The sequence below is a fragment of the Cyrtonyx montezumae genome, unplaced genomic scaffold (genome assembly GCF_038088225.1).
Source record: "Cyrtonyx montezumae isolate F1298 unplaced genomic scaffold, pur_monq_1.0 scaffold_3, whole genome shotgun sequence".
Lineage (NCBI taxonomy): Eukaryota > Metazoa > Chordata > Aves > Galliformes > Odontophoridae > Cyrtonyx > Cyrtonyx montezumae.
The window spans coordinates 92,497,985-92,521,676 of record NW_027072034.1 but is presented as its reverse complement, the minus strand read 5'-3'; the positions used below and the strand labels follow the sequence as shown (position 1 = coordinate 92,521,676).

Sequence of the window (23,692 nt, the reverse complement as noted above, 5' to 3'; positions counted from 1 at the left end):
TGAGGCTTGATCACACAAAACCAATTAATTTACGTTATTATTAAAGATAACCAGTCCTGTGAAGAAAATAATATAATTAAATTAAAGGCTAAATAATGACTCCTCCATGCATCTATCCTTACTTAAATAAAGTACCTCTACTTCACTGATGTCATCCAATGATCCAAGCAGGAGATGTATTTTCAAGTCCTCCACCTTGCATTCTAGGAGCATATTATGTCGTCTTAATCTTTTATCTTCCAGACAAGCTTCTATAGCTGCAGCTTCCTTTTGTAATTTTGCAGCTTCCCTACGCACACAAAAGGCACAAAATCACTGAAAAGCAGCAACATCATTGCCAATTTCTATAGTCATGCAGCATGAAAAACTGTTATCTCTGTTTTTTTTCCATTCCCCTTACGCCCTGAAACCACTGAGATGAACATGGGAACCATGCACTATTCTAGCATGCCAACTAAAGCTCTGTTGTTATGTACCAGTTTTAAACTCTATTATAATGCAAGTGCTAGTATCAAGGATATAATCCCAACATACTCCTAGTTCATACTACAGCATTCTTTCCAACTATAACAATTAATAGCAATGTTCTGCTCTGCTTAACATATATGGAGATCTGATGCCTTTCAAGCTGTAATCAAGTACTGTTTATCATTACTACACTTGAAAGAAATCTTCAGTCCTTGCAACAAATTCTTTTGATCGCATTAAGTTATTTAATGAGGCAGAGAAAAAACAGTCTAACACTGTTGATCTTAAACACTATAAAATGCATTACTATGCATGTAAATTAAGGGCATATCTTAAATTCTAAAAGTTTGGGCCAACATGTGATCTGTTTTAAAGATCACAAAAACTCCTGAATAAGATACAGCAGTAAACTGAACTGTTAACTTTATCTCTAAAGTAGTTGATCTAAAAGAAGGGTAAGGGCAAAAAAAGTAACAGAACATTAATGTCAGTGTAAGGTGTCCAGCGTTTGAAGGAATCAGAAAAAAAACAGTCATTAAATAAACTCAGATGAAAATATGAAACAACAAGCAAACACTGTATGCAGTAAAACACTTCCAGAAGTGTTCAACATCTTTTAACACACTCCCCTCAAATCAAGCTGTGAGTATGTACTTATCAGAAATCAATGTTTTTATTAGAAATCACAAGAAGGACTAATACTAAATAGGTAAACTATATAGAACAGTGTATTTTATTACAGAATGGTCTCATGAAATTTAGACTAATGCATACTGTAAAAGCTAGTTACCATGTATCTAATGATCTTTCACAAGACAACAGAACATGAGAAATTCAAACATCCTGAGAACTCTTCTAAAGATTATTACATGAATCACTTTTCCCAAGAGTACAAATGATTACCTATTAAGGGTTAAAAATGTTTTTCTCAACTCCTCAACTTCACTCTGGATTTTTATAATCTCAGATTTCTGAACACTTAATCTATCCTTAAGATGCTGCTCCTCCTCCATGATTTCGTTCACCTTTTTTAGACAGCTTTCCTCATCCTGCATAAAAAAGAAAATATGAATATTTCTATTTGTTAAAAAAGATTGATTTTAACCTTTTAACAAAAGACCTTCAACATACAAAGAGTTACACAGAGAGTTGAAGTTTAAGCCTGTTACAATACTTTCAAATGAGCTGCAGCATAAAGTCTGAAGAGCACTGTGAAAAATGCCTGTAGTACATATTACAAGATCCAGTTATCTTATTATTTTTTTTTCTTTTTTACACATAGACATGTCCAGCACCAGATTTGTGACTGCACAGGACTAAACTGTAGCACCATCAAACAAGGCAGGGATCCTACGACTTGTACAATCTGTAGCTGGCTCTTTTCCTCAGTTATTCCAGTAGCCTCACAGAAACGATCCCATCTGTTGTACAAAATATTTATCATCATCTCACATAACCTGAAATCATTTAAAAAGTGTTCAGTAAAGATAAATTCTGAGGTACCCCGCAGAGAACAAAACACAAGTGGAATGACTTTGAATTAGTTCACTACCGTGTAAGTCATAGCACTGCTAAACTGGTAAAACTGAGGTGTAAAAATATAGTGAACTTAACACTACATGCATGAAGGCATGTCCTTAAGAGATCAGCATTATGGAAACCTAATTAAGATTTACTGCTGTCACAATATCAGAATAAAATACTGTCAGAATTTAATACACATAATTTTTGTCCAGGACATAAATATCAGAATTCGCTCTAGGTTGTATTTCAAAAGAATTACACACACAAGCATCAAGTCAAATGTGTTTTTGTGCACTGCTTTGTCTCAGAATCAGAAATACATATCTTCATACTTATTCAGCTCTTGTTTCTTTACATGCTACTAGAAAACAGATGTCAAATGATTCATGTGGCTTCTCTGCTCACTTTGGAGTAGTTTTACTTTTCAAACAAAGCACCATTGCATATCTTTTCTCCATCAATTTCTAGTGCATCAGAAGCACTTACTTAACCAACAACATAAAAACTATGAAAATTAATTATGAATGTGTATTTTTATTCCATAATCAACAGGACCTTGCTGAATTAAATAATGAAACAAAAGCAAGAACACTACAAAGAAAAAGTCACGGCACATTATTTCAATTAAAAATTTGAACTTAGTTTTTATACTAGATTATTTTATGCCTGTTAGAATTTGTGAAGCACATTAAAGATGAAAGCACACATTATTTACTGTTTCACATAAAATCTTCTAAGAGTCCCAGCTACGTATAGTTATCTGTAATCACATGCTGCCTTTTTACATACACTGAACACAACTCTGTACATACAGTGATCTCAGTTTTACTTTTAATAAGTTTATTTTTAGTAATTATTAACTATCCTCACACAACAGGTTATTCCAAGTTTAAAAAAATGACATGCACTGCATTTTTTTCTATCCAATGTCAACACTGAATTAAGCAGTACAAGAATTACTCTACAGAATTAAGTATGATTTAAATTACAATTGAGTGCACACCTTCCTTTCAGCCCTAGAAATTTTATAAATATATATATTACAGTTACCTTCTGTAGTCCAGTAATCTCAGATTCATCTTTATGAACAGTATTCCTTAACTTGCTGACTGTATCTGTTAGTTTCTGTAGATGATCATGATTATATTCCAGCTGAACACTCAGTCGTGTCTTCTGACTTTCAAACTCCAATCTAATCAAAGTACAGTATTTCAAGTAGGCTAGTAACCATGATATGAAGTTATTAGAAGATAGACTTTCAACTTCCTACTATTTCTACACACACATATATATATATACATAAACCTACTAGATCACGAGTTTATATATATATTTGGATCATTGATTCCACTGTACCAAATTCAATGGATATAATGTAACTTACAAAAATGCAGTAGTAATCAAATTCACTATCAAATATAACACTAAATCTCCTGCATCTCAGTACAAGGGATATATCTGTAAGTGATAAAAATATGAGCTACGCAAAAGCTGTGTGTTTATCCAATGACTGCACTTCCTGCTCAGCATTAGGAGTGAGCCTCCTAATCAGCAGACGTATGTTTATCAGAAAACAACAAGGAACCTATCTCAGCTGGGAAGCAGCAATTAACCAGAGCTTTTCAGGTCACCATCAGGGTATGATAGAAACTTCATCACATCCTGCTGTAATAAAGTGAAGTAAAACTACCAGACTGTTTATAGAAAGATTTCCTCTTAGGTGTTAGTTACATTCTGCCTCTCAGAATATTATCCAGGCAATCAAAGCTATCTGTTTTTCAGGCAAAAAGGCTGCCAACACCAGCTTCTGGCTCCTCAGACCAAGGTATCATAGAATAAACTGAGCTGGAAGGGACCCACAGGGATCCTCAAGCCCAACTCCTGGCTATGCAAAGGACCCCCCCAAAATTCAAACCCTATGTCTGAGAGCATTGATATTAAAATGGCACTCTAGCTCAAAGCTACATGATTAATGATAGCGAGCTAGTACACAATCAAGGCCATGGCCGTATCCACAGTTCAGACATGCAAAAAGCTACTATTTCTGTTACCATTTTAATAACTTTCTATACTTTAACATACTTCAGTCTTGCCAAAATAAAGAAAGGATCAAATCACTTGTTGAAGTTTAAGCACCTCTTGGCACAAAATGCACTGCAGCCCTAGGCAAAAATAGACACTTGGCCAAATTTCTGAAAGCCAGTCAGAGCCTTTTGCAGTTAAAGATACTGCTGAAAAGAAAATGCAGTTCAGCACTCGGCATCATACATACTAGTCATGTAAAATAAGTTGCATTCTCTATGAAATGTCAGGAAATGCACTATCACCTGCCTGAGAATACTCATGCAGTACGTAGACTATTCATTTTAATATTCTCATTCTTTTAAGAGACACATCTGTGGTACTGTGACATGCACTTGTCTGAGTGGAATATCAGCTGAATGTTGTCTGTGTGAAACTTAAGGTGCCATTTGCCTTATTAGTACATTTCTGTACCAAATCAGTGCACCTTACATCCAGTCCTCCTCTATGACCATGAGTGAACCTTCATGTTCTCCTGAACTACCATTTCTCACGTTAATTTAAGAAAACTATTATTTGCTTTACTTTTTATACAGTAGTACAACTGTAAAAATAAAGTTTATCTTCAGGTTCATTGCAAAATGTCATTGGCTGTACTGTCTACCAAATCCAGAACACAGCTGCACCAACTACTAACTAATTATTGCAATGGCAATATTTTTTTTTTTTTTTTTTAGGTTTTTAATGGTATGATAGAGCTACTCATCTAGTAGAGTGTAATTTTAATTACAAATACCACCTTCTCTTATCAATCTCCTCTTGTTTTCTCACATGCTCTTGTTCATATACACGTATATTTTCAATGCCAATTTCTTCACAGAATTCTTGGAAAACAGCATCTTCAGCCTTTGATTAAATGGAAAACGAGTGAAGAAATGTTTATTCTATTTTGCAACTCACAGAAGCTAAACACTTAAATGATCACCTCACATTACAGGCTGGGCTTTCAGAGGAAACAAGCTCAGTAAGAAGAACCTGTACTTGACATTTTCAAATAAGAGCTTCAGCACAAATGCCAAATACAAAGTGTATGATCTGCAAAATGTAACTTCCATCTAAATTCTTGACAGCATCCGGTCATATAAAGACAATTAAAATTATTACAGTATAACCAACCAGCTTCCCTAGTCTTGTCTGTGGTCCGCACTCAACCAAAGAACAGAAAGCTAAATGCTGGAGAAGTGACTAATGAGCTACATTAGGCTTCTTCATGTAGTTCCATTCATTTCAATCCTTTCAAGTGATCCATAAATATTGCTACATCTCATTTACAACAGAGCCACAGCAATAAAGTAAAAAGTAATAATATTAAAAAAAGAAAACTGCTATAGAATATCTACTTTCCTAACTATACAGTGTGTAGTTAGTAATAAAAGCAAGGGACTGAACAAAATCTGAGACAACTTTACAGAACAAAAAACAATTTTGTATACACTGTTTTGGTGGGTCTGTAGGCTTGTTTAACTTGCTATCAAATGCTATATGCAATCATGTTATGCTATTCTTAGGAAACTGATAGCCAGATCAACATATTATGGAATCACAGAATTGTAGGGGTTGGAAGGGATCTCTAGATATCTTTGAGTCCAACCCCCTGCCAAAGCAGATCCCTAGCCCAGGTTGCACACGTAGACATCCAGGCAGGTCTTGAACATCTCCAGAGAAGGAGACTCCACCACCTCTCTGTGCAGCCTGTGCCAGTGCTCCATCACCTGCACTGTGAAGAAGTTCCCACGCACATTTGTGTGGAACTTCCTATGCATCAGTTTGTGGCCATTTCCCATCATCCTGTCAGGGCACATTGCTGAGAAGAGTCCAGCCTCACCCCTTTGCCTCCCACTCCTGAGAAATTTATAGACATGGACCTCTGAGTCTTCTTTTTTAAGGCTGAACAGACCCAAGTCTCTCAGCCTTTCCTCATAAGAGAGGTGTTCCATGCCCTTTATCAGCTTTAGCCCTTTTCTGGACTCCTTCAAGGAGATCCCTGTCTTTTTTGTACGAGGGAGCCCAGAACTGGGCACAGTACTCCAGGTGAGGCCTCATCAGGGCAGAGTAGAGGGGAAGATCATCTTTCTTGACCTGCTGGCCAAATTCATTTTATTGCACCCCAGGGTCACACTGGCCTTCTTGACCACCAAGTAATAAGAAAGGTGGCTTCCAAAAAGTAGAGAATTACATATGTTTTTCTCAGAGGGGACAGAGTTGCAAAAACTCTAACAGAACACAGTAAAAAACTGCTTTTGTTGTCGGATTAGGCTTTAGTATTATTCACCTCACTGAATACCTTCAGTCTCCTCCTAATAACAAAACTTGAGTTTGTCAGCTGTCTGTAAGAACTGTCCTGGGAGCAGTATAAAGGGAATGATAGGGAACTGGGTTATGAGGTGGCAGAACAGTCTATAGAAGAGACAGTCTAGAAATCTAATCTGCTAGACCACGTAACATCTCAGAAAACTTTTCTTGTTCCTGATAAAAAGTGCAAAAGAACAGGCTTTCATGTAGCAGTTATTAGGCAGAGTCATAGAATTGCTTAGGTTGGAAGGCGATCTTTAAGGTCCCAAGCTCCCTGCTGCAGGCAGCACTGCCACTACACAAGCTGCCCAGGGCCCCACTCATCCAGACCTTGAACGACTCCAAGCATGGGGCATCCACAACTTCTCTGGGCAGCCTGTTCTGGTCCTAACTGGGACAGAAGGACCTACCTCGTTAATCTGCTGCTGAAATTCTTCTATTTTTAATTTTCTTCGTAATACTTCTTCATTTATCATATCATGCTGAGACTCAGTATTTATTAGATCACTTTCCAGCTTTGACTTTTCCTAGATAGAAAGGAAAAAAAAAAATTTTAACAAGATGGTCAGTTTCCTAAAAACTAAAACATTCCTGATCCAGATTAACTGTTTTTCCAATTAAAAATACTAAATGCTTTATAACCACACATTGCTGATTCACCTGCAACAGTTAATCTTAGTAAATAGAAAAACAAATTACATAAGCATCATTTAAAAACACAGTTTGAATTACAGAGGTTTGAAGATGGTTAAATTACAGAATAAACTTAGCAGAAATTCATATTAATTTTAGAACTAATTAAAATCATTTCTATTGTTTCTCAATTTAAAAAATATATGTTTTAGTAATTCTTAAGTCATAACTGCTGTATGTAAACTAAATCAAAGTAAAAAGCCTCTATAAGGAATTTGTATCCACTGGTAGTTAAAGCTTGGGTAAAATAAAAATACAACAATTAAGCATGAAATATAAAGTCTTAGTACTACACCGTATACAGATTAGCAAGATGCTTCTTTTTAATAAGATCCAGTTCACTCTGTGAATATTTAAGTCGTGTCTGAGTTCCATGGCATTGAGTTTGCAACTGTTTCAAATCAGCCTCTTTACGTTTGATCTTCATTAAGTCCTAGAAAAATGTTACAGTGGGAACAGAGAAAAAATGTTTAAGGCAAAGCGTTATTTATTTGGAAACTCCTTGTTTTTCAAATTTCACTCCCAAAATAAGCTAACCTCAATGACAAATGTCATGTTGAAGAAAAACGCTGACAGCATTAGTCATACAGTGTTCATTTTGCACAGATTTATTTGTCAAAAGAAAGCATACATGTGCAAATTTCCTACTCTCCTCAAGCAGTCCCAGATTACTAGAGGTATGGCAAATTCTATATTGACAGGCTTTGGTCTGTGCAAATATTTCCATGTTGGCAGAATGTATTGACTTTCAGCAAAAAAGTCTTCAGGTACTTTGAATCCCAGTTCTTTTCTCTCGGAGAACCATGCACTAACATCTGACAGGTTCTCCACCTCTGTGAAATGTGAACCACCCACAAGCCAAAGACAGGGACGTACAGTACCTTACTAAGAACTAAAAGAATATAAACAACTACTCTCTCCCGTTTGCTGCTTCTGGAACTTTTGAGATGCATCTTCATCTCCCCAAAGCTAAGATAAGGTAAACACACCTTTCTGCCCTTTGCTTTTTAAGAGGCCTACCTTCAACTCAGTAATCAATGCATCTCTTCTTTCTTTAATTTTATTTATTTCTTTATCATCCCAACATCTAGCTTTTAATCTTAGATCACTAGATCCTCCAGAAATCACTCCAGATTTCAGAAATAATGTTCCATCAAGTGCCACTGTCTGCAAGTAAAAATTGAAATTTTTCTTTACACAAACCAGCCAAAATATTCTGCCAAATAAAGCAACAAAATATGGAGGTGAAGCAAGTGAAAAAAGCATGTTAGTTGGGACTCCATAGTTCTACCATGTTCCAAAATCTGTTAACATGAAATACACTAAGCCACAAAATAGCCTGCTGTTTCTTGGCAAGAGTCACATTTTGGTATTATTACAACAGATCAGAAAGGGAAATGAAATGCTATCATTTCCTTGTGTTAAGGAAATCAATAAGAGATTTGTGTACATTGGCAATGAAGGTTACAGTCAGGTCAGAAAAGCAAAACAAGCAAGGTGATAATGGAGAGGGGAAAATCCAGGCAGCTGGAAAAACATACAGCTCATTTGTAAAAATAAAATGTAAATTTTAGTAAAGAAAACTCAGTTTTTTTGTGAGCTAACTTAATTTCAAGAAAACATGACTTTACGTTCCCCTTCAACTTAAAGCTGTTTCAACCAAGATTTTTTAAAAGGTTTAGTGAGTGCACAGAAGTGCTCTACAGATGATGACAGAAATAGATATGGCAAAAAATAAAAGACTAATTGAAGAGGGAAAGAAACTGCCTCATCTGTCTGCAACTGCCTAAAACATTGAGATTATTAAAATGGTTTTTAAAAGCACTTCTTCACAGAAAAGCAAGCAAGATAATATTTTTATTTTTAAATTGGACAGTTTTAAGAACGCAATTATTCCTTTTTCCTCATCCTTCCTTTCACCAATAGAGGACCACGTTAAGAAATACATCTGGACACTAACTTAATCTTTTTCTAATTTGTTTCCTCTTCTCAGGATGTCATATATATCATACAGAGGAAAAGGTAAGCACAAAAAAATACCTGGTGGTTGGTTTATGTAGGAATAATTTAGACAGCACACTATCATTTTAGTGTTTGTCTGCAGTAGTTTGTCGATGCCCACAGAAGTACTATTTAAATTACATCAAATACATAACACATGCAAATCAAATTTATCTTCTTACTTTCAATCTCACTGGTCCATCAAATGCTATTTGTCTTGCTTCTTTAACTGTTTCACAGACCAAGCCATTGCCACTCACAAACTGAATCACTTTTTTCAATGGAGGAAATGGAGTTTGCACAACATCCACAATCATTTTAGCTCCTTTTATCTCTCTTAACCTCTCATTGACAGGCTTGACCTGTAAAGAAAATATGCTGTTTAGTATTCACGTTGTAATAGCAAACCATATCCAAATCTCAGTGGTCTGGAAACAACATGCACAAATCAACAGAATAGGGATCAACTGCTACACGACTAGAAACATCTGCTTTTCATGTTCTGTGTGCAATACAGTCCTGTAAAATGTTTCTTACTGCACATGAAGTTCGCATACGCTAAGACATGCAGCATGAGAAATAAACATGATGAGTCAAAGAGATCTGTATGGTTGCAGAGCAACAATCTTGGGATCGTGAAGACATTGTGAGATGGCTCCCATTGACTGGAGCACTGCAATGGAGACACACAGTCTCTTCAGGAAGGACAGTTTGAGAACACGAGAAGCAATGTTGTCAGCATTGAGGGAGATGATCCTTTCCCTTTCCTCAGCACTGCTGCGGAGAAATCTGTCCAAGGCTTGGGCTTTCCAGTAAATGAGAGACACGGAGCTGCTGAACAGAGTACAAGACAGGGATGCTAAACTGATTGGCAGGACAGAAACATCTTCCCTCAGGGGAAATGCTGAGACACCTGGGCTTGTTTAGTGTGGAGAAAGCCTGAGGGGATTCACTTGTGCACACAAGTACCTGAAGGGAAGGTATAAAGACTACAGAATCAGGCTTTTTTTGTGGTGCCCAGCAAAAGAACAAGAAGCAATGGGCACAAACTGGAGCACAGGAGGTTTCATCTGAACATCAGAAAACATTTCTTTACTGTGTGGGTGACCAAGCAGTGAATCAGACTGCCCAGTGAGGCTGTAGAGTCATCATCCTTGAAGACCTACTTTCTTGGGCAACCTGCTGTAGTTGACCTTGCTTGGGCAGGATGGTTGTACAAGATGACATCCAAACTCAACTGGTCTCTGATACTATTTCCACAGGCATAAAACATCTAAGCATATAGCCAGAAGATAGCATGACATTTTTTGAGCTATACAGTGACACTCAAAACATGTCTGCTATCCCTTAGCACGTAAGCCTGTTTTAGTTAGCTTCAATGAGCCAGCATTAAGATTTAGTAGTATATTAACTTGCCAACATCAGGAAAAATATACTTGCATCAAGGTAATCCAAAGCAAGGAAAGTTTCAGGTTCAGCTCGTTCTTGCTTTAGGAAATGAATGCAATCTCTTGCTGTTTTTTCAGTGGTAACAACAATAGCAGTCATGTATTTGCTGAATACTTTGGTAACAGCAAGCTGATATTTTTTATGAATGGGATGGCACAAGTGAAGCAATCTTCCAAACTGAAAGTAAAAATATAGAGAGAAATAAAATCTTAATTATACATATCAAGTAGTATTTCTGCAGGTGAGATTTTGAAGTAGCAAAAGTAAAATGTGTTATACATCTACCATCTATGCTCTCTTACAATGGGTGTATGACAGAAAAAAAGAAAACTGTAGCAGTCACCAGCCAAAACAACTAAGTATGCCTTCAAAATCTAAACAGATTTAGTTTTTAAACTAAGATGACTGTTAGGTATGTCAATGCCTTACTTGGAATCTTTAGCATATAGTTTTAAAAGTATGACAGAATGACAACAGTAAAACTTGCTAAGCATCTTTCTTTGGAAAAATCAAAGTACCTAGCACGTAAGACCTTTGACTGATGATACGGCTCTAAATACAAGGGCTGCTCCAAAAGTAATGCCTCCTAGGTTATTGCATTAGTCCATGACATCAGAAGTAGATGCTGGCAATACAGGTTCAACCTTCCCACCAGTATTCCCTTACAATTTGTTGTTGTGCTACACATGGCAGCAGAGGGGCAGTTTGATGAAACAGCGCCTGACATGGAAGTGTATGTGAAGCAAAGGTGAGTTGCTGAATTTCTCAATGTGGAAAATATTGAGACACTGACATTAATCGACACTTGCTAAACATTTATGGAGACCAAACAGTGAGTGTCAGCATAGTGAGGGCAGTGGGTGGTGTGTTTCAGCAGTGGCAACAGCAACATGAAAGGCAAGCCACATTCTGGACAGCACAGCTGTCACACCATGAAATGAAGACTGTCTCTATCAGCTCATTCATGCAAATCAGATAATGGCGGTGACTACACTGAAGAACAGCGTACTGTACCTGAGAATTTGATTTATCAAATAATATTACAGTGCTCCTCATATCTGCTGTAGGTTCTAAGGAAATAAATAGGAGGCATTATTTTCAGAGCAAGATATGTAAATAGAACAGTTAACTGGAAAACGATACCAAAAAGGGCACTACTGCTTACTACTGCAGTTTCAATTCAGAAAAGAAGTATCTGCGTATATTAGTGCATGAAAACAGTCCGAACTGTTTTTCTTGTACTGAATGATTCAAGTAATCAACACTATTTTGCCTCATTTTGAGACATGACCTCCACAGGCAAAATTAATCCCATGTGCGTGCTCACACTGCAGAACGACAGTAAATCTCAGCAACCACTGATGATTTGCTGCAGATAAAAGCAAATTAAACTATGAGATATTAAGTATGATCAGATATCACTGTGAACAATAAACAAATACTTACCACAAAAATCACCTACAAACCAGAAATATTCTTTCAAGATTTGCAAGTATATTCACTTTCACTGTCATTCAACAACAGCTTCCACCCATAATACGATCCTTAGACCAACTTCATTTATTTGCTGTGTGTACTCCCTAGAGATCTTTAGTTCTAATTCTGTAATTTTAGATACAGGTGACCTTTCTCTGAAAGATTAAAACCATGCACTAATACATATTCCCACCATTATAATTCCAGGTGGGATGCCATACTCTTATAGAAATGAATATGGGCAGTCCAACCAATTTGTTGAAGAATAGTAATACTGCCAATCTGCTCATAGAGAAATGAACTTTAAAAATTAATTTGTAAAAATTGTAACAAGCTGTCATACTCATTTTGTTCAATCAGTCAAATCAATGAAAAGACACAGCAGGACTCATGCTGCTGCATGGCTATTCCAATACCTGGAATGTTCACCAACCATTAAAAGAATCTTTCAACAAAAAAAAACCATTAAGATGTTAGATCTAAACGTTTAGAAGCAATAAGCCATTACTACTTTTTACCTATGAATTCAACTGACACCAAAATTTCCCCCAGTTCTGACTTTGTGTATTATAAAATGAAATCTGTCATGATTCTCTCATCCTGGGACCTTAATTTGGACTGTATTCAGTAATCTGGAATTAACACATCAGAGTGTAGTGTAAGGAGCAGCTCAAAAATCAATGCTGCTACCTTACATGCTGGTGTTTCAACTTATCCATTTTTCATCTGGTTAAAGCCATTGTACTGGTGGCCACTCTTAAATCTGCAGCTCCTGAAGGAAAATGATTGAGAGCACCCCCAACATCTGATCTCCCCTAGGCTGGGAAAGATACAGTCCAATTCCTATCGTGTAGAGTTTCAACATAAAAAGCAAGCAAAAATATACATGCAATCATGCCTTTGATGACTTTTCTTTTTTTAAACACCTTATGAACATAATTGAAAAACCTGAAAACCAAATGTCTTAATCTCTTCAAAAAATAAAGACACTTGCCACATTTTGAGAAAGTTCTGCCAAAGACAGGAAGCTCAGACCTTCTAAACATTATTTTCAAAATAGAATTCCTAGGTTGTATATCTCAAATGAGTATGAATGAGTACATATATATAAAGATATTCCTGGAGATCACCTATGCAATTGATTAGATGTATTAAAGAGGTGGGAATTACAAGTAGTAAAATCAGAGGGAGTATATTTGAAAGTGGCTATAAAATGGTGTAAATATTAAGCCATAAAACAATCAATCTTGGTAAATACTTTGAGGTCTTAAGAAAATTCAAAATCAACATCCACAGAACAGACGGAGTATTTTCAATAAAATATGGAATATGCTAAACAAAGACAAATCATGTGGGAACAAAAAAAATCTCAAGCTCTTGAGTATTCTTTTTGGGATAAGCAGTCTTACAGCTAACTTTCCCACTGATTTTTTCAGAACATATTTTTAACATGCTTATTTTGAACAAGATAGAGCAAAACAAAACCAAAAACTAAATAAATCACACTCCATAAAAAGCACACAAAATCAAAATTGTTTTTGGATGCAAGCAGTAGTTCCTAGTTTCCAGGAGCTTTTAAGTGTCTGAAGAGGGGCAGGCTCTTTAGCAGGGTCTGTGATAAGAAAATAGGAAATAGTTTCAAACCAAAATAAAGAAGATTTAGATAGGATACAAGAAAGTAATAGAAAAGCACTGGCACAGGTTTCCTAGAGAGGTGGTAGAAGTCCCATCCCTGAAGATACTTAAGGTCAGGCTGTACTGGGATCCAAGCAGCCTTACATAGCTGTAGATGATCCTGCTCACTGCAGGAGAGCTGCACTAGATGACCTTATGAGGTTCACTGCAACACAAATGATTCTATCATTATATTTTGCCAGGTGCACTTGAGCTAAAAATACCATAAAGGACAGTCCTATTTATTCTAGCTGCTTAGTCATGCTAAAGTAGAGCACTCAGTTTGTAATTCTGAAATAAGGCATCTAAACTGAAATTACCACAGAATCTGGATACAGTCTTTTAAGAGTTTCAACCATTTCTGCTTTCATTTGCTGACGCTTTCCCTCATGGTAATCAATTCTGGCATTCTGTAGTTCACCAACTATTTTGTTCAATTCTTCATTCACTTCAGCTATTCGCACTGTTGAATTCTCCATTTCCTTAGTTAGCATTTCCTCCTTCTTTTTTTCTTCTGCCAGTGACTCACTTTGAACAGAACCAAAAACAGTAAAGCAATTTACTTTTTCAAATATACAAGCTTTTGGCTTATAAAATTAAAATCATCCTGTGGTCACAGATAAAAAAGATTACTGCTGAAATGCACCACCCACACCCTCACTGCACTAACATCCACTGTTTGGTCTCCATAAACATGGCACAAATATCAAAGAATGTCAATGGGTGTGATTCTTTCAGCATGGAGGAATTCTAACTCCACATCTTTGATTTACACAGGTCCAAGTCAGATGTTTTGTCAGACTGTCCTGCTTCCATCTGTTGTGCAGCAACAAAATGTAACAGCATAGGGGCAGGAAGGTTCAACCACAGTTGCCATTCTACCAACATCTGCCTCTAATGTTGTGGCCCAACACAACGAAATAGCAGGCACTGCTTTTGGAGTGGCCTTTGTGGAACAAGTCACTTACTGAGCTGCACTCTATAGTACACACATCTAAGGTTTCATAATTAAGCTAAAATGAGAATATATGTCTGTGTGCATATTAAACAACACTATTTTACCTGCTACTAATAAAAGCTTCTGATGCTATAAAACTAAGAAAGGCTGAAAATTATTACGCATAACTACACTTTACAACCTTTCAGAGACTCTACAACAATCTACTAGATTAAAATATTTTATATTTATATTAAAACAATACTCTCTGTCCATAGCAGAACTTTGTTCAGAACACAGACAGCACCACTAAGCCAAAGCACATGTTACAGATGCATAGAAGAAGACAGTTTCAAGGAAATCTCTGAACATATCTACTCTGACTTCTTGCAGAAAATAGGGCTAACGTGAAAGCCAGATCAAGTCGCTCAGCGTAGAGCTTGCACGCTCTATTCCACAAAGAATGAAAACCATGCAGGAAACAAAGACACAAGGAATAAGAACTGACATAAGCTTCTAACGCACAAGGTTGATATTAACTTCTTCCTAAAGCCGCACTACAGAACTGCTGTATTCTCTCACTAAGAATTTGCACATTAATAGACCCAAACCCTACCCTTAGGGGAAGATCTACACACTCATGAGAAAATAGAAGCAACTATAAAAATGTTTCAAAACAATGGATGAGTAATCATAATTCCTAATATGCATAATTCATCATAACGGACAACCAGTTAAAGTAACTGAAATATTAATATCACAGCCAAACAAAAAAACAAAACAATAACAAAAGAAAATATAAGAAAAAAATCAAATCAGCTTTTTATTTTTAAACATACATGCATTTCTTGGTATATTCTTCCAACTTCTCTACTTTTTTTTCATACTCTTCTATCCGTTCCACAGTCTGTGTAATGGTTTCCTAGGCAATAATAAATAGATTGTGTTATAAAAACAAATGAAAACGCTGATTTTTTTCAACAAGACACAAACCTCTTTATTCAGTTTAAGCACTAAAGCATTACCTGTTCTTCCTTTTAAGTATTACACGCTGAAGAAATAAAACCTCTTTCAACAGTAGATAAGCTGCACCGTGAACAACAAAATAATTCTATCTTACAAAGGACATTACCTTATTTTTTGTATTTAGCAACAGATCAGAGAAAGCGTTGTATCAAATAAAACAAGTTTAAACACAGTTAGTGAATTACAGCTTTTAAAACAAACAAATAAAAAAGTTGCTTTTCTTTTCAAAAGGTTAATAAAAGCTTTATCCTAAGAACACATGAAATTGACATGGAAATCCGTAGCTAAAAATCACTGTATTAGCATGACCAAAGCAACAAGGTAACAAGTCTTTTTAGTTACTTAAACTGGATAAAAATCCATAAACTACAGCCAGTAAAAGAAAAAATTACTGACATATTTTATAGTCTTAATTTTAGACCTATTCTTTACTTCCCAAATGTTTTACATACCGCTGTCATCTACAATTTTAAATATCAGTCTCTTTCAATCCCTTGTCTTTTGAAGACAGATTTTCCAGCAATGCATACCAGTGATCTGATAACTGCATTTCACAGAATTGTAGTGGTTGGAAGGGACCTCTAGAGATCATCGAGTCCAACCACCCTGCAAAGCAGACTCCCTAAAGCAGGCTGCACAGACAGGCATCCAGGTGGGTCCTGAATATCTCCAGAGATTTGGAGGAAGTAAGTGGATTTCTGGGCAAAATAGAGAAACACTAAGTTCCATCTCATTTTAGCTGAATTTTCTTATACATAACACTTAATAGCTGTTACTGAACTACAGATTAACTATTTGGAAGGGACCTCTGGAGCTTGCCTAGGTGAACTAGGTGATGAGAAGAAAAGTCATTCACATAAGGCTGTTAAAGGCCTTGCTCTGACAAGTTTTGAATAGTTTTAGGGACAGAGACTCTGGTTTTCCTGCACACTCATTTCACTGTTTGACTACTTGTCATTCCAAACTGTGCTTGTTGCATCCTATCCTATCATTGTGCACCTCCAGAAAGGGGATGACTATTTTCATAGTTTTGCTCATATTCTCCCACTAGGTAGCTGCAAGGTAGCACTAAGGTCTCCTCTTTGCTTTTCTTTCTGCAGGATGAAAAAATATAGCTTTCCTAGCCTCTCCTCATATGCCAAGTGCTCCAACCTGAATGAGCATGGAGGCCCACTAGTGTAACTGGATGCCACCTTCCTTATACTGGCAATATATGCTTGATGTGGTCACGTGCAGATCAGTCCCCTCCAAACTATTTCAGCTGCTGTAAACAAAATAAACCTCAAAAGGGAATTATAGTCATACAGATAGAGTGCTAGGGAAACCTCAGAAAGAAGAACTACATTTATAAAAAAAATCAGGAACTGATTAGAGTTATGCACATGCTCTGAGTAACTGAAAAATACTAGAGCCAGATTGTTCAAAGCAATCTTTAGTGAGGATCCATGCAATCATCCTCTGAAAAAAAATCAGAAGTCGTTTTTCTAAACCTGTTGCAATACGAGAAATCCATAAGCAGCTGCAATGTACCTCCTTTGCTAAGGCTTTCCATTAGAGCATTTTAAACATTCATGTAGATGTTGATACCAGAGGCAGGGGTGCAGAAAAAGTACATTTTTTTCTTTAAAACATAATTCTAGCTTGATACAGATACCTTAACTTCTTTTTTCTTTCTCTGATTAAGTTTCATCCTTTCTTCATCTGCTTTTTGCTCCCAACGAAGTTTTCCTAGCTGCTGGGTTAGAGTAGCTACATTCTTTCTTGCTATTTCCTTTAGCTCTTTATAGCGCTCCAGCTGAATAAATAACAAAACATAAAATCACTGCACAGAAAATGAAACAACTCATGTTTTTTAAAATTGTCAAATTATATTTAAAGATTAACACAAAAAATGGCACTTGAAGCAATCCTGCAAAGTTATGACTAACTTAACAAACACTATTAAAGTGCAAAATAACAAGATTCACATGCTAAATAAGCAACCCTTCCTTCAGATTCTCCACTGATGGATCAGGAAATATTTCATGGAAGAGATAGTAAGAAGAGAAGCTAGTACTTGGGTACAGATGAGTTTCCAGGCAAATGGTTTTGAAAACAGATTTTCAAAATGTGAGTTTACAGTAGAACAATACTGTACTTTCCTTCTAAAACTTAAAATAACACAAGTAAGCTATCTCAGCATTAGATTCTGACCCACAGTAAATGGGATATACAATATGAAGCCTTGTGTGTACTTCTGTCATCTATTTCCTAACTGAAAACGTATTTCCATACTACAGCAACATGCCGTTTCTCAGAATTAATCCTCTCAGATACCCAAGACCCAACATGGTATTTTCTATTCTGCGCTCCCACACTGGACTATCTGAGTTTCTATAAGGAAAGAAAACAATATGAAGCAAAACAATAAAAAGCCTCTCAACCTAATGGCAGGGAATCATTTACATAGCTATAACCCTAACCCACAGAGGAGAGTCCCTGCATACAACCCTTATGAAGATTCCATCAAATTCTTCACAATTTCTTTTCCACTGGAAATTCATTGCTTCTTCCAGTATTTTCTTGTATTACTTAGACAATGGATTTTACACACTGAAATGCATACACTTCCTAATCTCAGAATAGGACATTTATCACTTATGCAACTTAGACATATTTCCTAGAACTCAAAACTTCCAGATTTGACGTTTTCTTTCCCTTTTTCCAGAAAGGAGATGCCTCACAACCCCAAAAGACTGAAGCATCAACGGACTAAATAGCCCCCTAAAAATAAATCTTGTTTTTGTTTGAACTCAAGAAGAACATTAGAAATCACAGATTATGGGTGGAAAAAATAGTTCCTTCATCATCAGTGCAGACAGCAGACTAGTAAACAGAACTTCGTTTCCTGAACACCCAATTCACCTGACGTTCTCTCAGCTCAACATGTTCTACTCTCAGCAATATCTCCTCTTCAGTTTCCTTCTCAAATTCTCTCCATGCCTTCTCAATATCATACAATTCTATCTCCAGTACTTTTATGTTCTGTTTTTCCTTATCACAGTATTTCTCCTTGTCCCTTAGAGTTCTTTTAGACATTTCTACTTTCTTGATTTGGTAGGAGGTATTTTCCTTTGCTTTTATATAGAGAGCTTTCTGCTGAGTCAGGGATGCCTGTAGAGTCCTGAAGGAACAGAAAATAAAACAACCCCTTCAAACATGCAAACCAGCCACCAATTTCCAGCTGCAAGGTTACTTTACCCACAGACTTATATTTTTTGGTTTTTAAGCAACCACTGAAAATAAAAGCTTAAGCAAAGCAGCATAATATGCTGAAATCTCACACACACAAAAAAAAGTATTCACATAATTAAACTACTGAAAATGTCGGTAAGGATGGGGTCAATCAACGTCTAGTAATTACTTACATAAAATGCTACAAACCAAATTCCACAGTATTGGGAGCTATCAACCGTCTCACTTCAACAGAAAATGCCCATCTGGCAAGCAACTCCCAGCGCAGACTATGATTTAATTCAACTACCAGAGAATTTCACTGCAAAACCTACCTCACTTCTTTTTCTATGTGTTGTTGGTCTCTGTTTAGTACACCAAGCACTTTCTTCCTAGCTCTAAGAGCATCTTCTGCTGCAGAAAGGGAGTCTTTCTTGATACTGGCCTCCATATTCTTTACATCCAAACTCTCTTTCAGAGATTCAATGCTCCTTTCATTGTGATAAAGCTGGAAAATGTGAAGCTGTACCCTGTTTTCATTCAGTTCTTTGACAAGCATCTGGTAATACTCTGCCTGCGAACATTAACATTTCATTTTTAGCTTCAGAAAGGATTTTTAAATCACTAGCAGTCTAATCTGAAGTCCAAAGTGATGTAGTCTGATGTACAAGTAATGTACAGTATCAAAACTCAGATATCTAAGTCAACCCTTACAGTAATTACATTGCCTAATCTACTCCTCATTTAGTTTTTATAATATATTTAAAAGAATATAAAAATGCACATTTTACAGTGTATTAAAAAAAATACTAGATGAAAAAAGTGTATTTTTTTCTAAACAGTATCTAATTTCACAAAAGATGAAAAAATACACACACACAAGTAGTAACTTTGAGTTACCTCCTCTTTCTCTGTCTTTGCTTGTTTGCGTTCCGCTGCAATATTTTTTTTCTTGTTATAATTAAAGTGTGCATCCTCTTCTGCTTGTTGCATTTTTTTCTTTTTTCTTTCATATTCCTCAGCATATTGCCATGAATTGCTGATTTGCTCAAAAAGTTGAGTTCTTTCTTTTGGCTTCTTCATTGCAATTGACTCTACTGTTCCCTACAACAAAAATGCAAAAAAAAAAAAAAAGGAACTACTGCAGATCATGTTGTAGAATAACAAATTTCTTCTCTAAGAGCATATAATACAGATTTATCACCTGCTATGTTAATGATCAGCATGATTAGCATAATTGAAAATATATACTTATAGATTCAAAGCCAAGGAAAAGTACAGTAATGTAAAGACTATCATCTAGCCAACAAAATGAGTTACATTACTGATAATTTTATATCAAATAGTACCTAAGAAATATACATTCAAATTAAATCTACCTAAACAAGGGAGCAAACAGTATCTGACAAAATTATCTCATTAACCTCTTTTAAAAGAGCTGAAAGTCAGTAGCAATAAAAAAAATAATTCAAAAACAGCTGCTTTAAAAGTGTAATTGCTCAAGTCAAGTGTATTTGAAGATTCTGTAGCTCAGAATCAGATGCCCTCACCACAGAAATAACGATCACAACAAGAATTCATATCAAGAGAAATAGTAGTACTTCCTTGGGAATTTCACAGTCACAGTTCAGCAAACGTAAGGAAGGTAATCATGTGAAATAAACTCAAAAGCACTTGAGTTTGTGTGGCATATGCACGTGACATTTACGACTTGTATCATTAAATACTTCTGAAGTAATAACTCAATAGGATTTTCAATCCCTAAAAGACAGTCTTACAAATTTTCATCTGTCTTGATTAATGTTACATGACCAAAAAAAATTTATTTATAAAATTCCTAGAAATCAATACTCCAAACTTTCAAAAGATCCACATCTTTTATTTTGAAGAATCAAAACATTCTTCCAAATTAGCTTCTTTCTTCCTAATGCGCTCCTGTACACATAAGGTCTATCATTTCCATTTCAAAGACTTAAAACTCTCTGATAAGGCCAAGATAAAGTTTATTGTTTTGGAATCATCTTGAAACTAGCTTGAATATCAAAAAGATAACTGTTAAAGATATAAAATAATCTCAGAAAACTTTTTTTCTTTATGAAGTATCTTAAGCACTCACCTGAAAAATAAGACAATTCCTAGCTTTGACAAGTATGCCTATTTTCTCAAGCTCAGATACGTAAGCAGACCGGGTAACAGATTTATCATTGAAAATATATTCTGAACAACCATCTAAAGGAGGAAAAAAACAATTGCTATTAAAACTCTACAACAGAAAATACACAGGTAAAATTATTCCACATTGTTTTCTTGAGCAACTTCCTCAAAGAAAATGCATTTCATCTACTTCCTCAACCCTTGGTTAATTTTTAACATTACCCTTAGTATTTGTTTTCATCCACTTTCACACATTTTTACACTTGGTATCAAAATGCTGCTGATGGACTGTAAGAAGTATTTGAAATTCAAAGTTAAATATTCTAGGTCTTTATTTTTTAGGTATCAGATAACATAATGCATATCCAAAAGAACCTGCTACCTACCACGGATTACTCTTGAAAATGTTTTCTCTTCCCCATCTTCCTCACAGTATATTATCTTTACACTTGCTGTAGAAGAAACTGGTCTTCCAACATGTGCTCCATGAATTAGTTCTCGAACACTTTTAACTCGCAAATTAGCTATCTTTTCACACAGCACAAAACTGACAGCATCCATTATGTTAGATTTTCCTAGAAATAAACAAATCAGTGTTCTGACACGGAAGAAATCAAAGGAGGGATACGATTAACAATTAACTGAAAATAGAAACGTAGACAGAGAAGGCTTCAATAATGCTAATTCTGTATTTTGCTGAGGAAAATACATTGCACGCAATAAAGAAACACATTTCTGAAACGTAACAGTAGCAGAAGATAAAAAGCTAATCTTTAATAAAAATCATCACAACACCCACTTGTTATTTGTTTGGCTTGGTAGAATAAATTTTATTGTCATTACTTACACTGAATATATTATATATATATATACTTATACATACATATATATAGTCTTCATTGAATTCAGTTTTGTTTTTCCACTCTACAGTTGATCAATTCTATTGCTAGATTATTTTGCTGTCAGCCTTGCTACCTTAACAGTATACTGAATCATTTGCCAAAACCACAGAAAAGGTAGTGGAAAACAACAACCTAAAATACAGAGATTACAAATTCTCACGTCATTTTTTTCCAGGTTGACCTAGAAAGTTTATTCAGCTTTACTGTGAAGAGGACCTGGAAAAAAATATGCAGAATTTTGACGCTTTTCAGTATGAAACAGTGAGGTTGGGATAGGGCGATTTGAAATATGACAATGATGCTGGCAAAAGCAAGCTATTTGCATTCACAGATCTCATTTCAACTGAAAAAAGTGCAGGAACAGCAGGACCTAAAACTAAGATCATAGACTTAATCACTAACAGATTGGGAAACTAAGACCAAATGAAGCTTGTCCTTGTGGCTCCTCATTAGAGCATCCCCTACTGCCTATCACCTCGCTCTAGGAAGTAAATAAAATCCCACTTGCTTGAATAGAGCTTTCAGTAGAAAATGAGCCACATTTCTAAAAGTTCCAGCACCCATCACCAAACTATGCTGAGACATGCTGACAAGTAAATGGTGTTGGGGACTAAACTGCCACATCCAATGTCGTTGCCACCCCACAATGGCTGCTCTCTCTCTCATAAGGCAGGACCTACAACAGAATCAAGGAGCCATTTTGCATTGTTACAGTTTAGAACCCAGCGCATTACAGTAAAATAATCTTCATTTCACCATACCAAGCTGACCTACGCAGCTGGGTGTGCTGTTTGCAAACTGCTTGTTATCCAAGACCATGAAAATAATAGAGAAATCAACTGATAATCAATACGTTCCACTACAGAAGCAATGGCAGCTCAGGAGCTTCCAGAAGTTAGTGCCACAAACATAAAGAACAACATCAAGATGAAAGCAGCGGTTGGGGAAAAAAAAAGAGTAAATGAAGTGATGTGAGAGAAGGACAAAGTACAGCCTAAGCCAATGAACTTGAGAAGTATGACAGAAGAGAACAGAGTGAAAGACCATCCCCTAAAACATCACTGTTTTGACAGATATGTTTCATTAAAGCTTCTAAGATTTTTTTTTCCCATTATTTTTATGAATCATACTAGAAACGTATGGGTTTCCTCTACTGTTTCTGCTCTAACAGTGAAACTATGTCTGAAGCTCTTTGGCGATGATACTGGTTGAATACCATAACATTTTTCTACACATGTGAAAGGGAAAGCATTCAAAGAATTATGCAAGTTGACCCAAACAAATTTCCTTGGATTTCTCTTGTTAATGTCACTTATTTTTCTTATCAAATCTAGACCAAACCTTGCCTACTGATTCCCTGTCTCTTCTGGAGCCTGCTACCTTAAAGTTTATCTTGGTCCTGATGTGAAAGATTTTCATCCTGTTTTCCACAACGCGAATAGTACAAGTTGAGAGACATTACTAATAGTATTTTCCCTTTGTAACTCCACCTTCCCCCCGGAGCTGAAAGATGATCTCACACATTCACTCCTACCTGACCCATTGGGCCCGATTATGCAGCTGAACCTCATAAAGGGTCCGATTAGCTGCTCCCCACGCCAGGACTTGAAATCCTTCACCATCAGCAGCTTCAAGTAGCCCAAACCTGACACCACGGGCGCGGACGCCATCTCTCTCTGAATTTCACACAAAATTCAAACCAGCAGTTCGTCTTCCGGACGGGGACACGAAGGGGAAACACGAGGGGAAATGGCCGCAAGGCCACGAAAACCTCACCCCTCAGCAGCCGACGGCGGCCGCC

At 36.2% G+C, this 23,692-nt stretch overlaps 1 protein-coding gene across 1 annotated transcript in view; it reads right to left on the bottom strand.

Annotated features, from left to right (window-relative positions):
- Window positions 1-23,561, bottom strand: part of SMC1B (structural maintenance of chromosomes 1B) — a 30,055-nt gene extending 6,494 nt beyond the window's left edge. Inside the window, exons 1-18 of the mRNA XM_065741035.1 lie at window positions 23,426-23,561; window positions 21,376-21,564; window positions 20,952-21,064; window positions 19,736-19,939; window positions 19,171-19,409; window positions 18,527-18,785; window positions 17,277-17,417; window positions 15,436-15,518; window positions 13,980-14,187; window positions 10,501-10,686; window positions 9,243-9,422; window positions 8,080-8,226; window positions 7,355-7,492; window positions 6,777-6,893; window positions 4,814-4,920; window positions 3,043-3,184; window positions 1,372-1,517; window positions 136-289 (exon numbers count right to left, since the gene is read on the bottom strand). Coding sequence (XP_065597107.1) covers window positions 136-289; window positions 1,372-1,517; window positions 3,043-3,184; window positions 4,814-4,920; window positions 6,777-6,893; window positions 7,355-7,492; window positions 8,080-8,226; window positions 9,243-9,422; window positions 10,501-10,686; window positions 13,980-14,187; window positions 15,436-15,518; window positions 17,277-17,417; window positions 18,527-18,785; window positions 19,171-19,409; window positions 19,736-19,939; window positions 20,952-21,064; window positions 21,376-21,564; window positions 23,426-23,561 — 2,889 coding nt within the window. The remainder of the gene's footprint in view (window positions 1-135; window positions 290-1,371; window positions 1,518-3,042; window positions 3,185-4,813; window positions 4,921-6,776; window positions 6,894-7,354; window positions 7,493-8,079; window positions 8,227-9,242; window positions 9,423-10,500; window positions 10,687-13,979; window positions 14,188-15,435; window positions 15,519-17,276; window positions 17,418-18,526; window positions 18,786-19,170; window positions 19,410-19,735; window positions 19,940-20,951; window positions 21,065-21,375; window positions 21,565-23,425) is intronic.
- Between the last annotated feature and the right edge of the window lie 131 nt (window positions 23,562-23,692).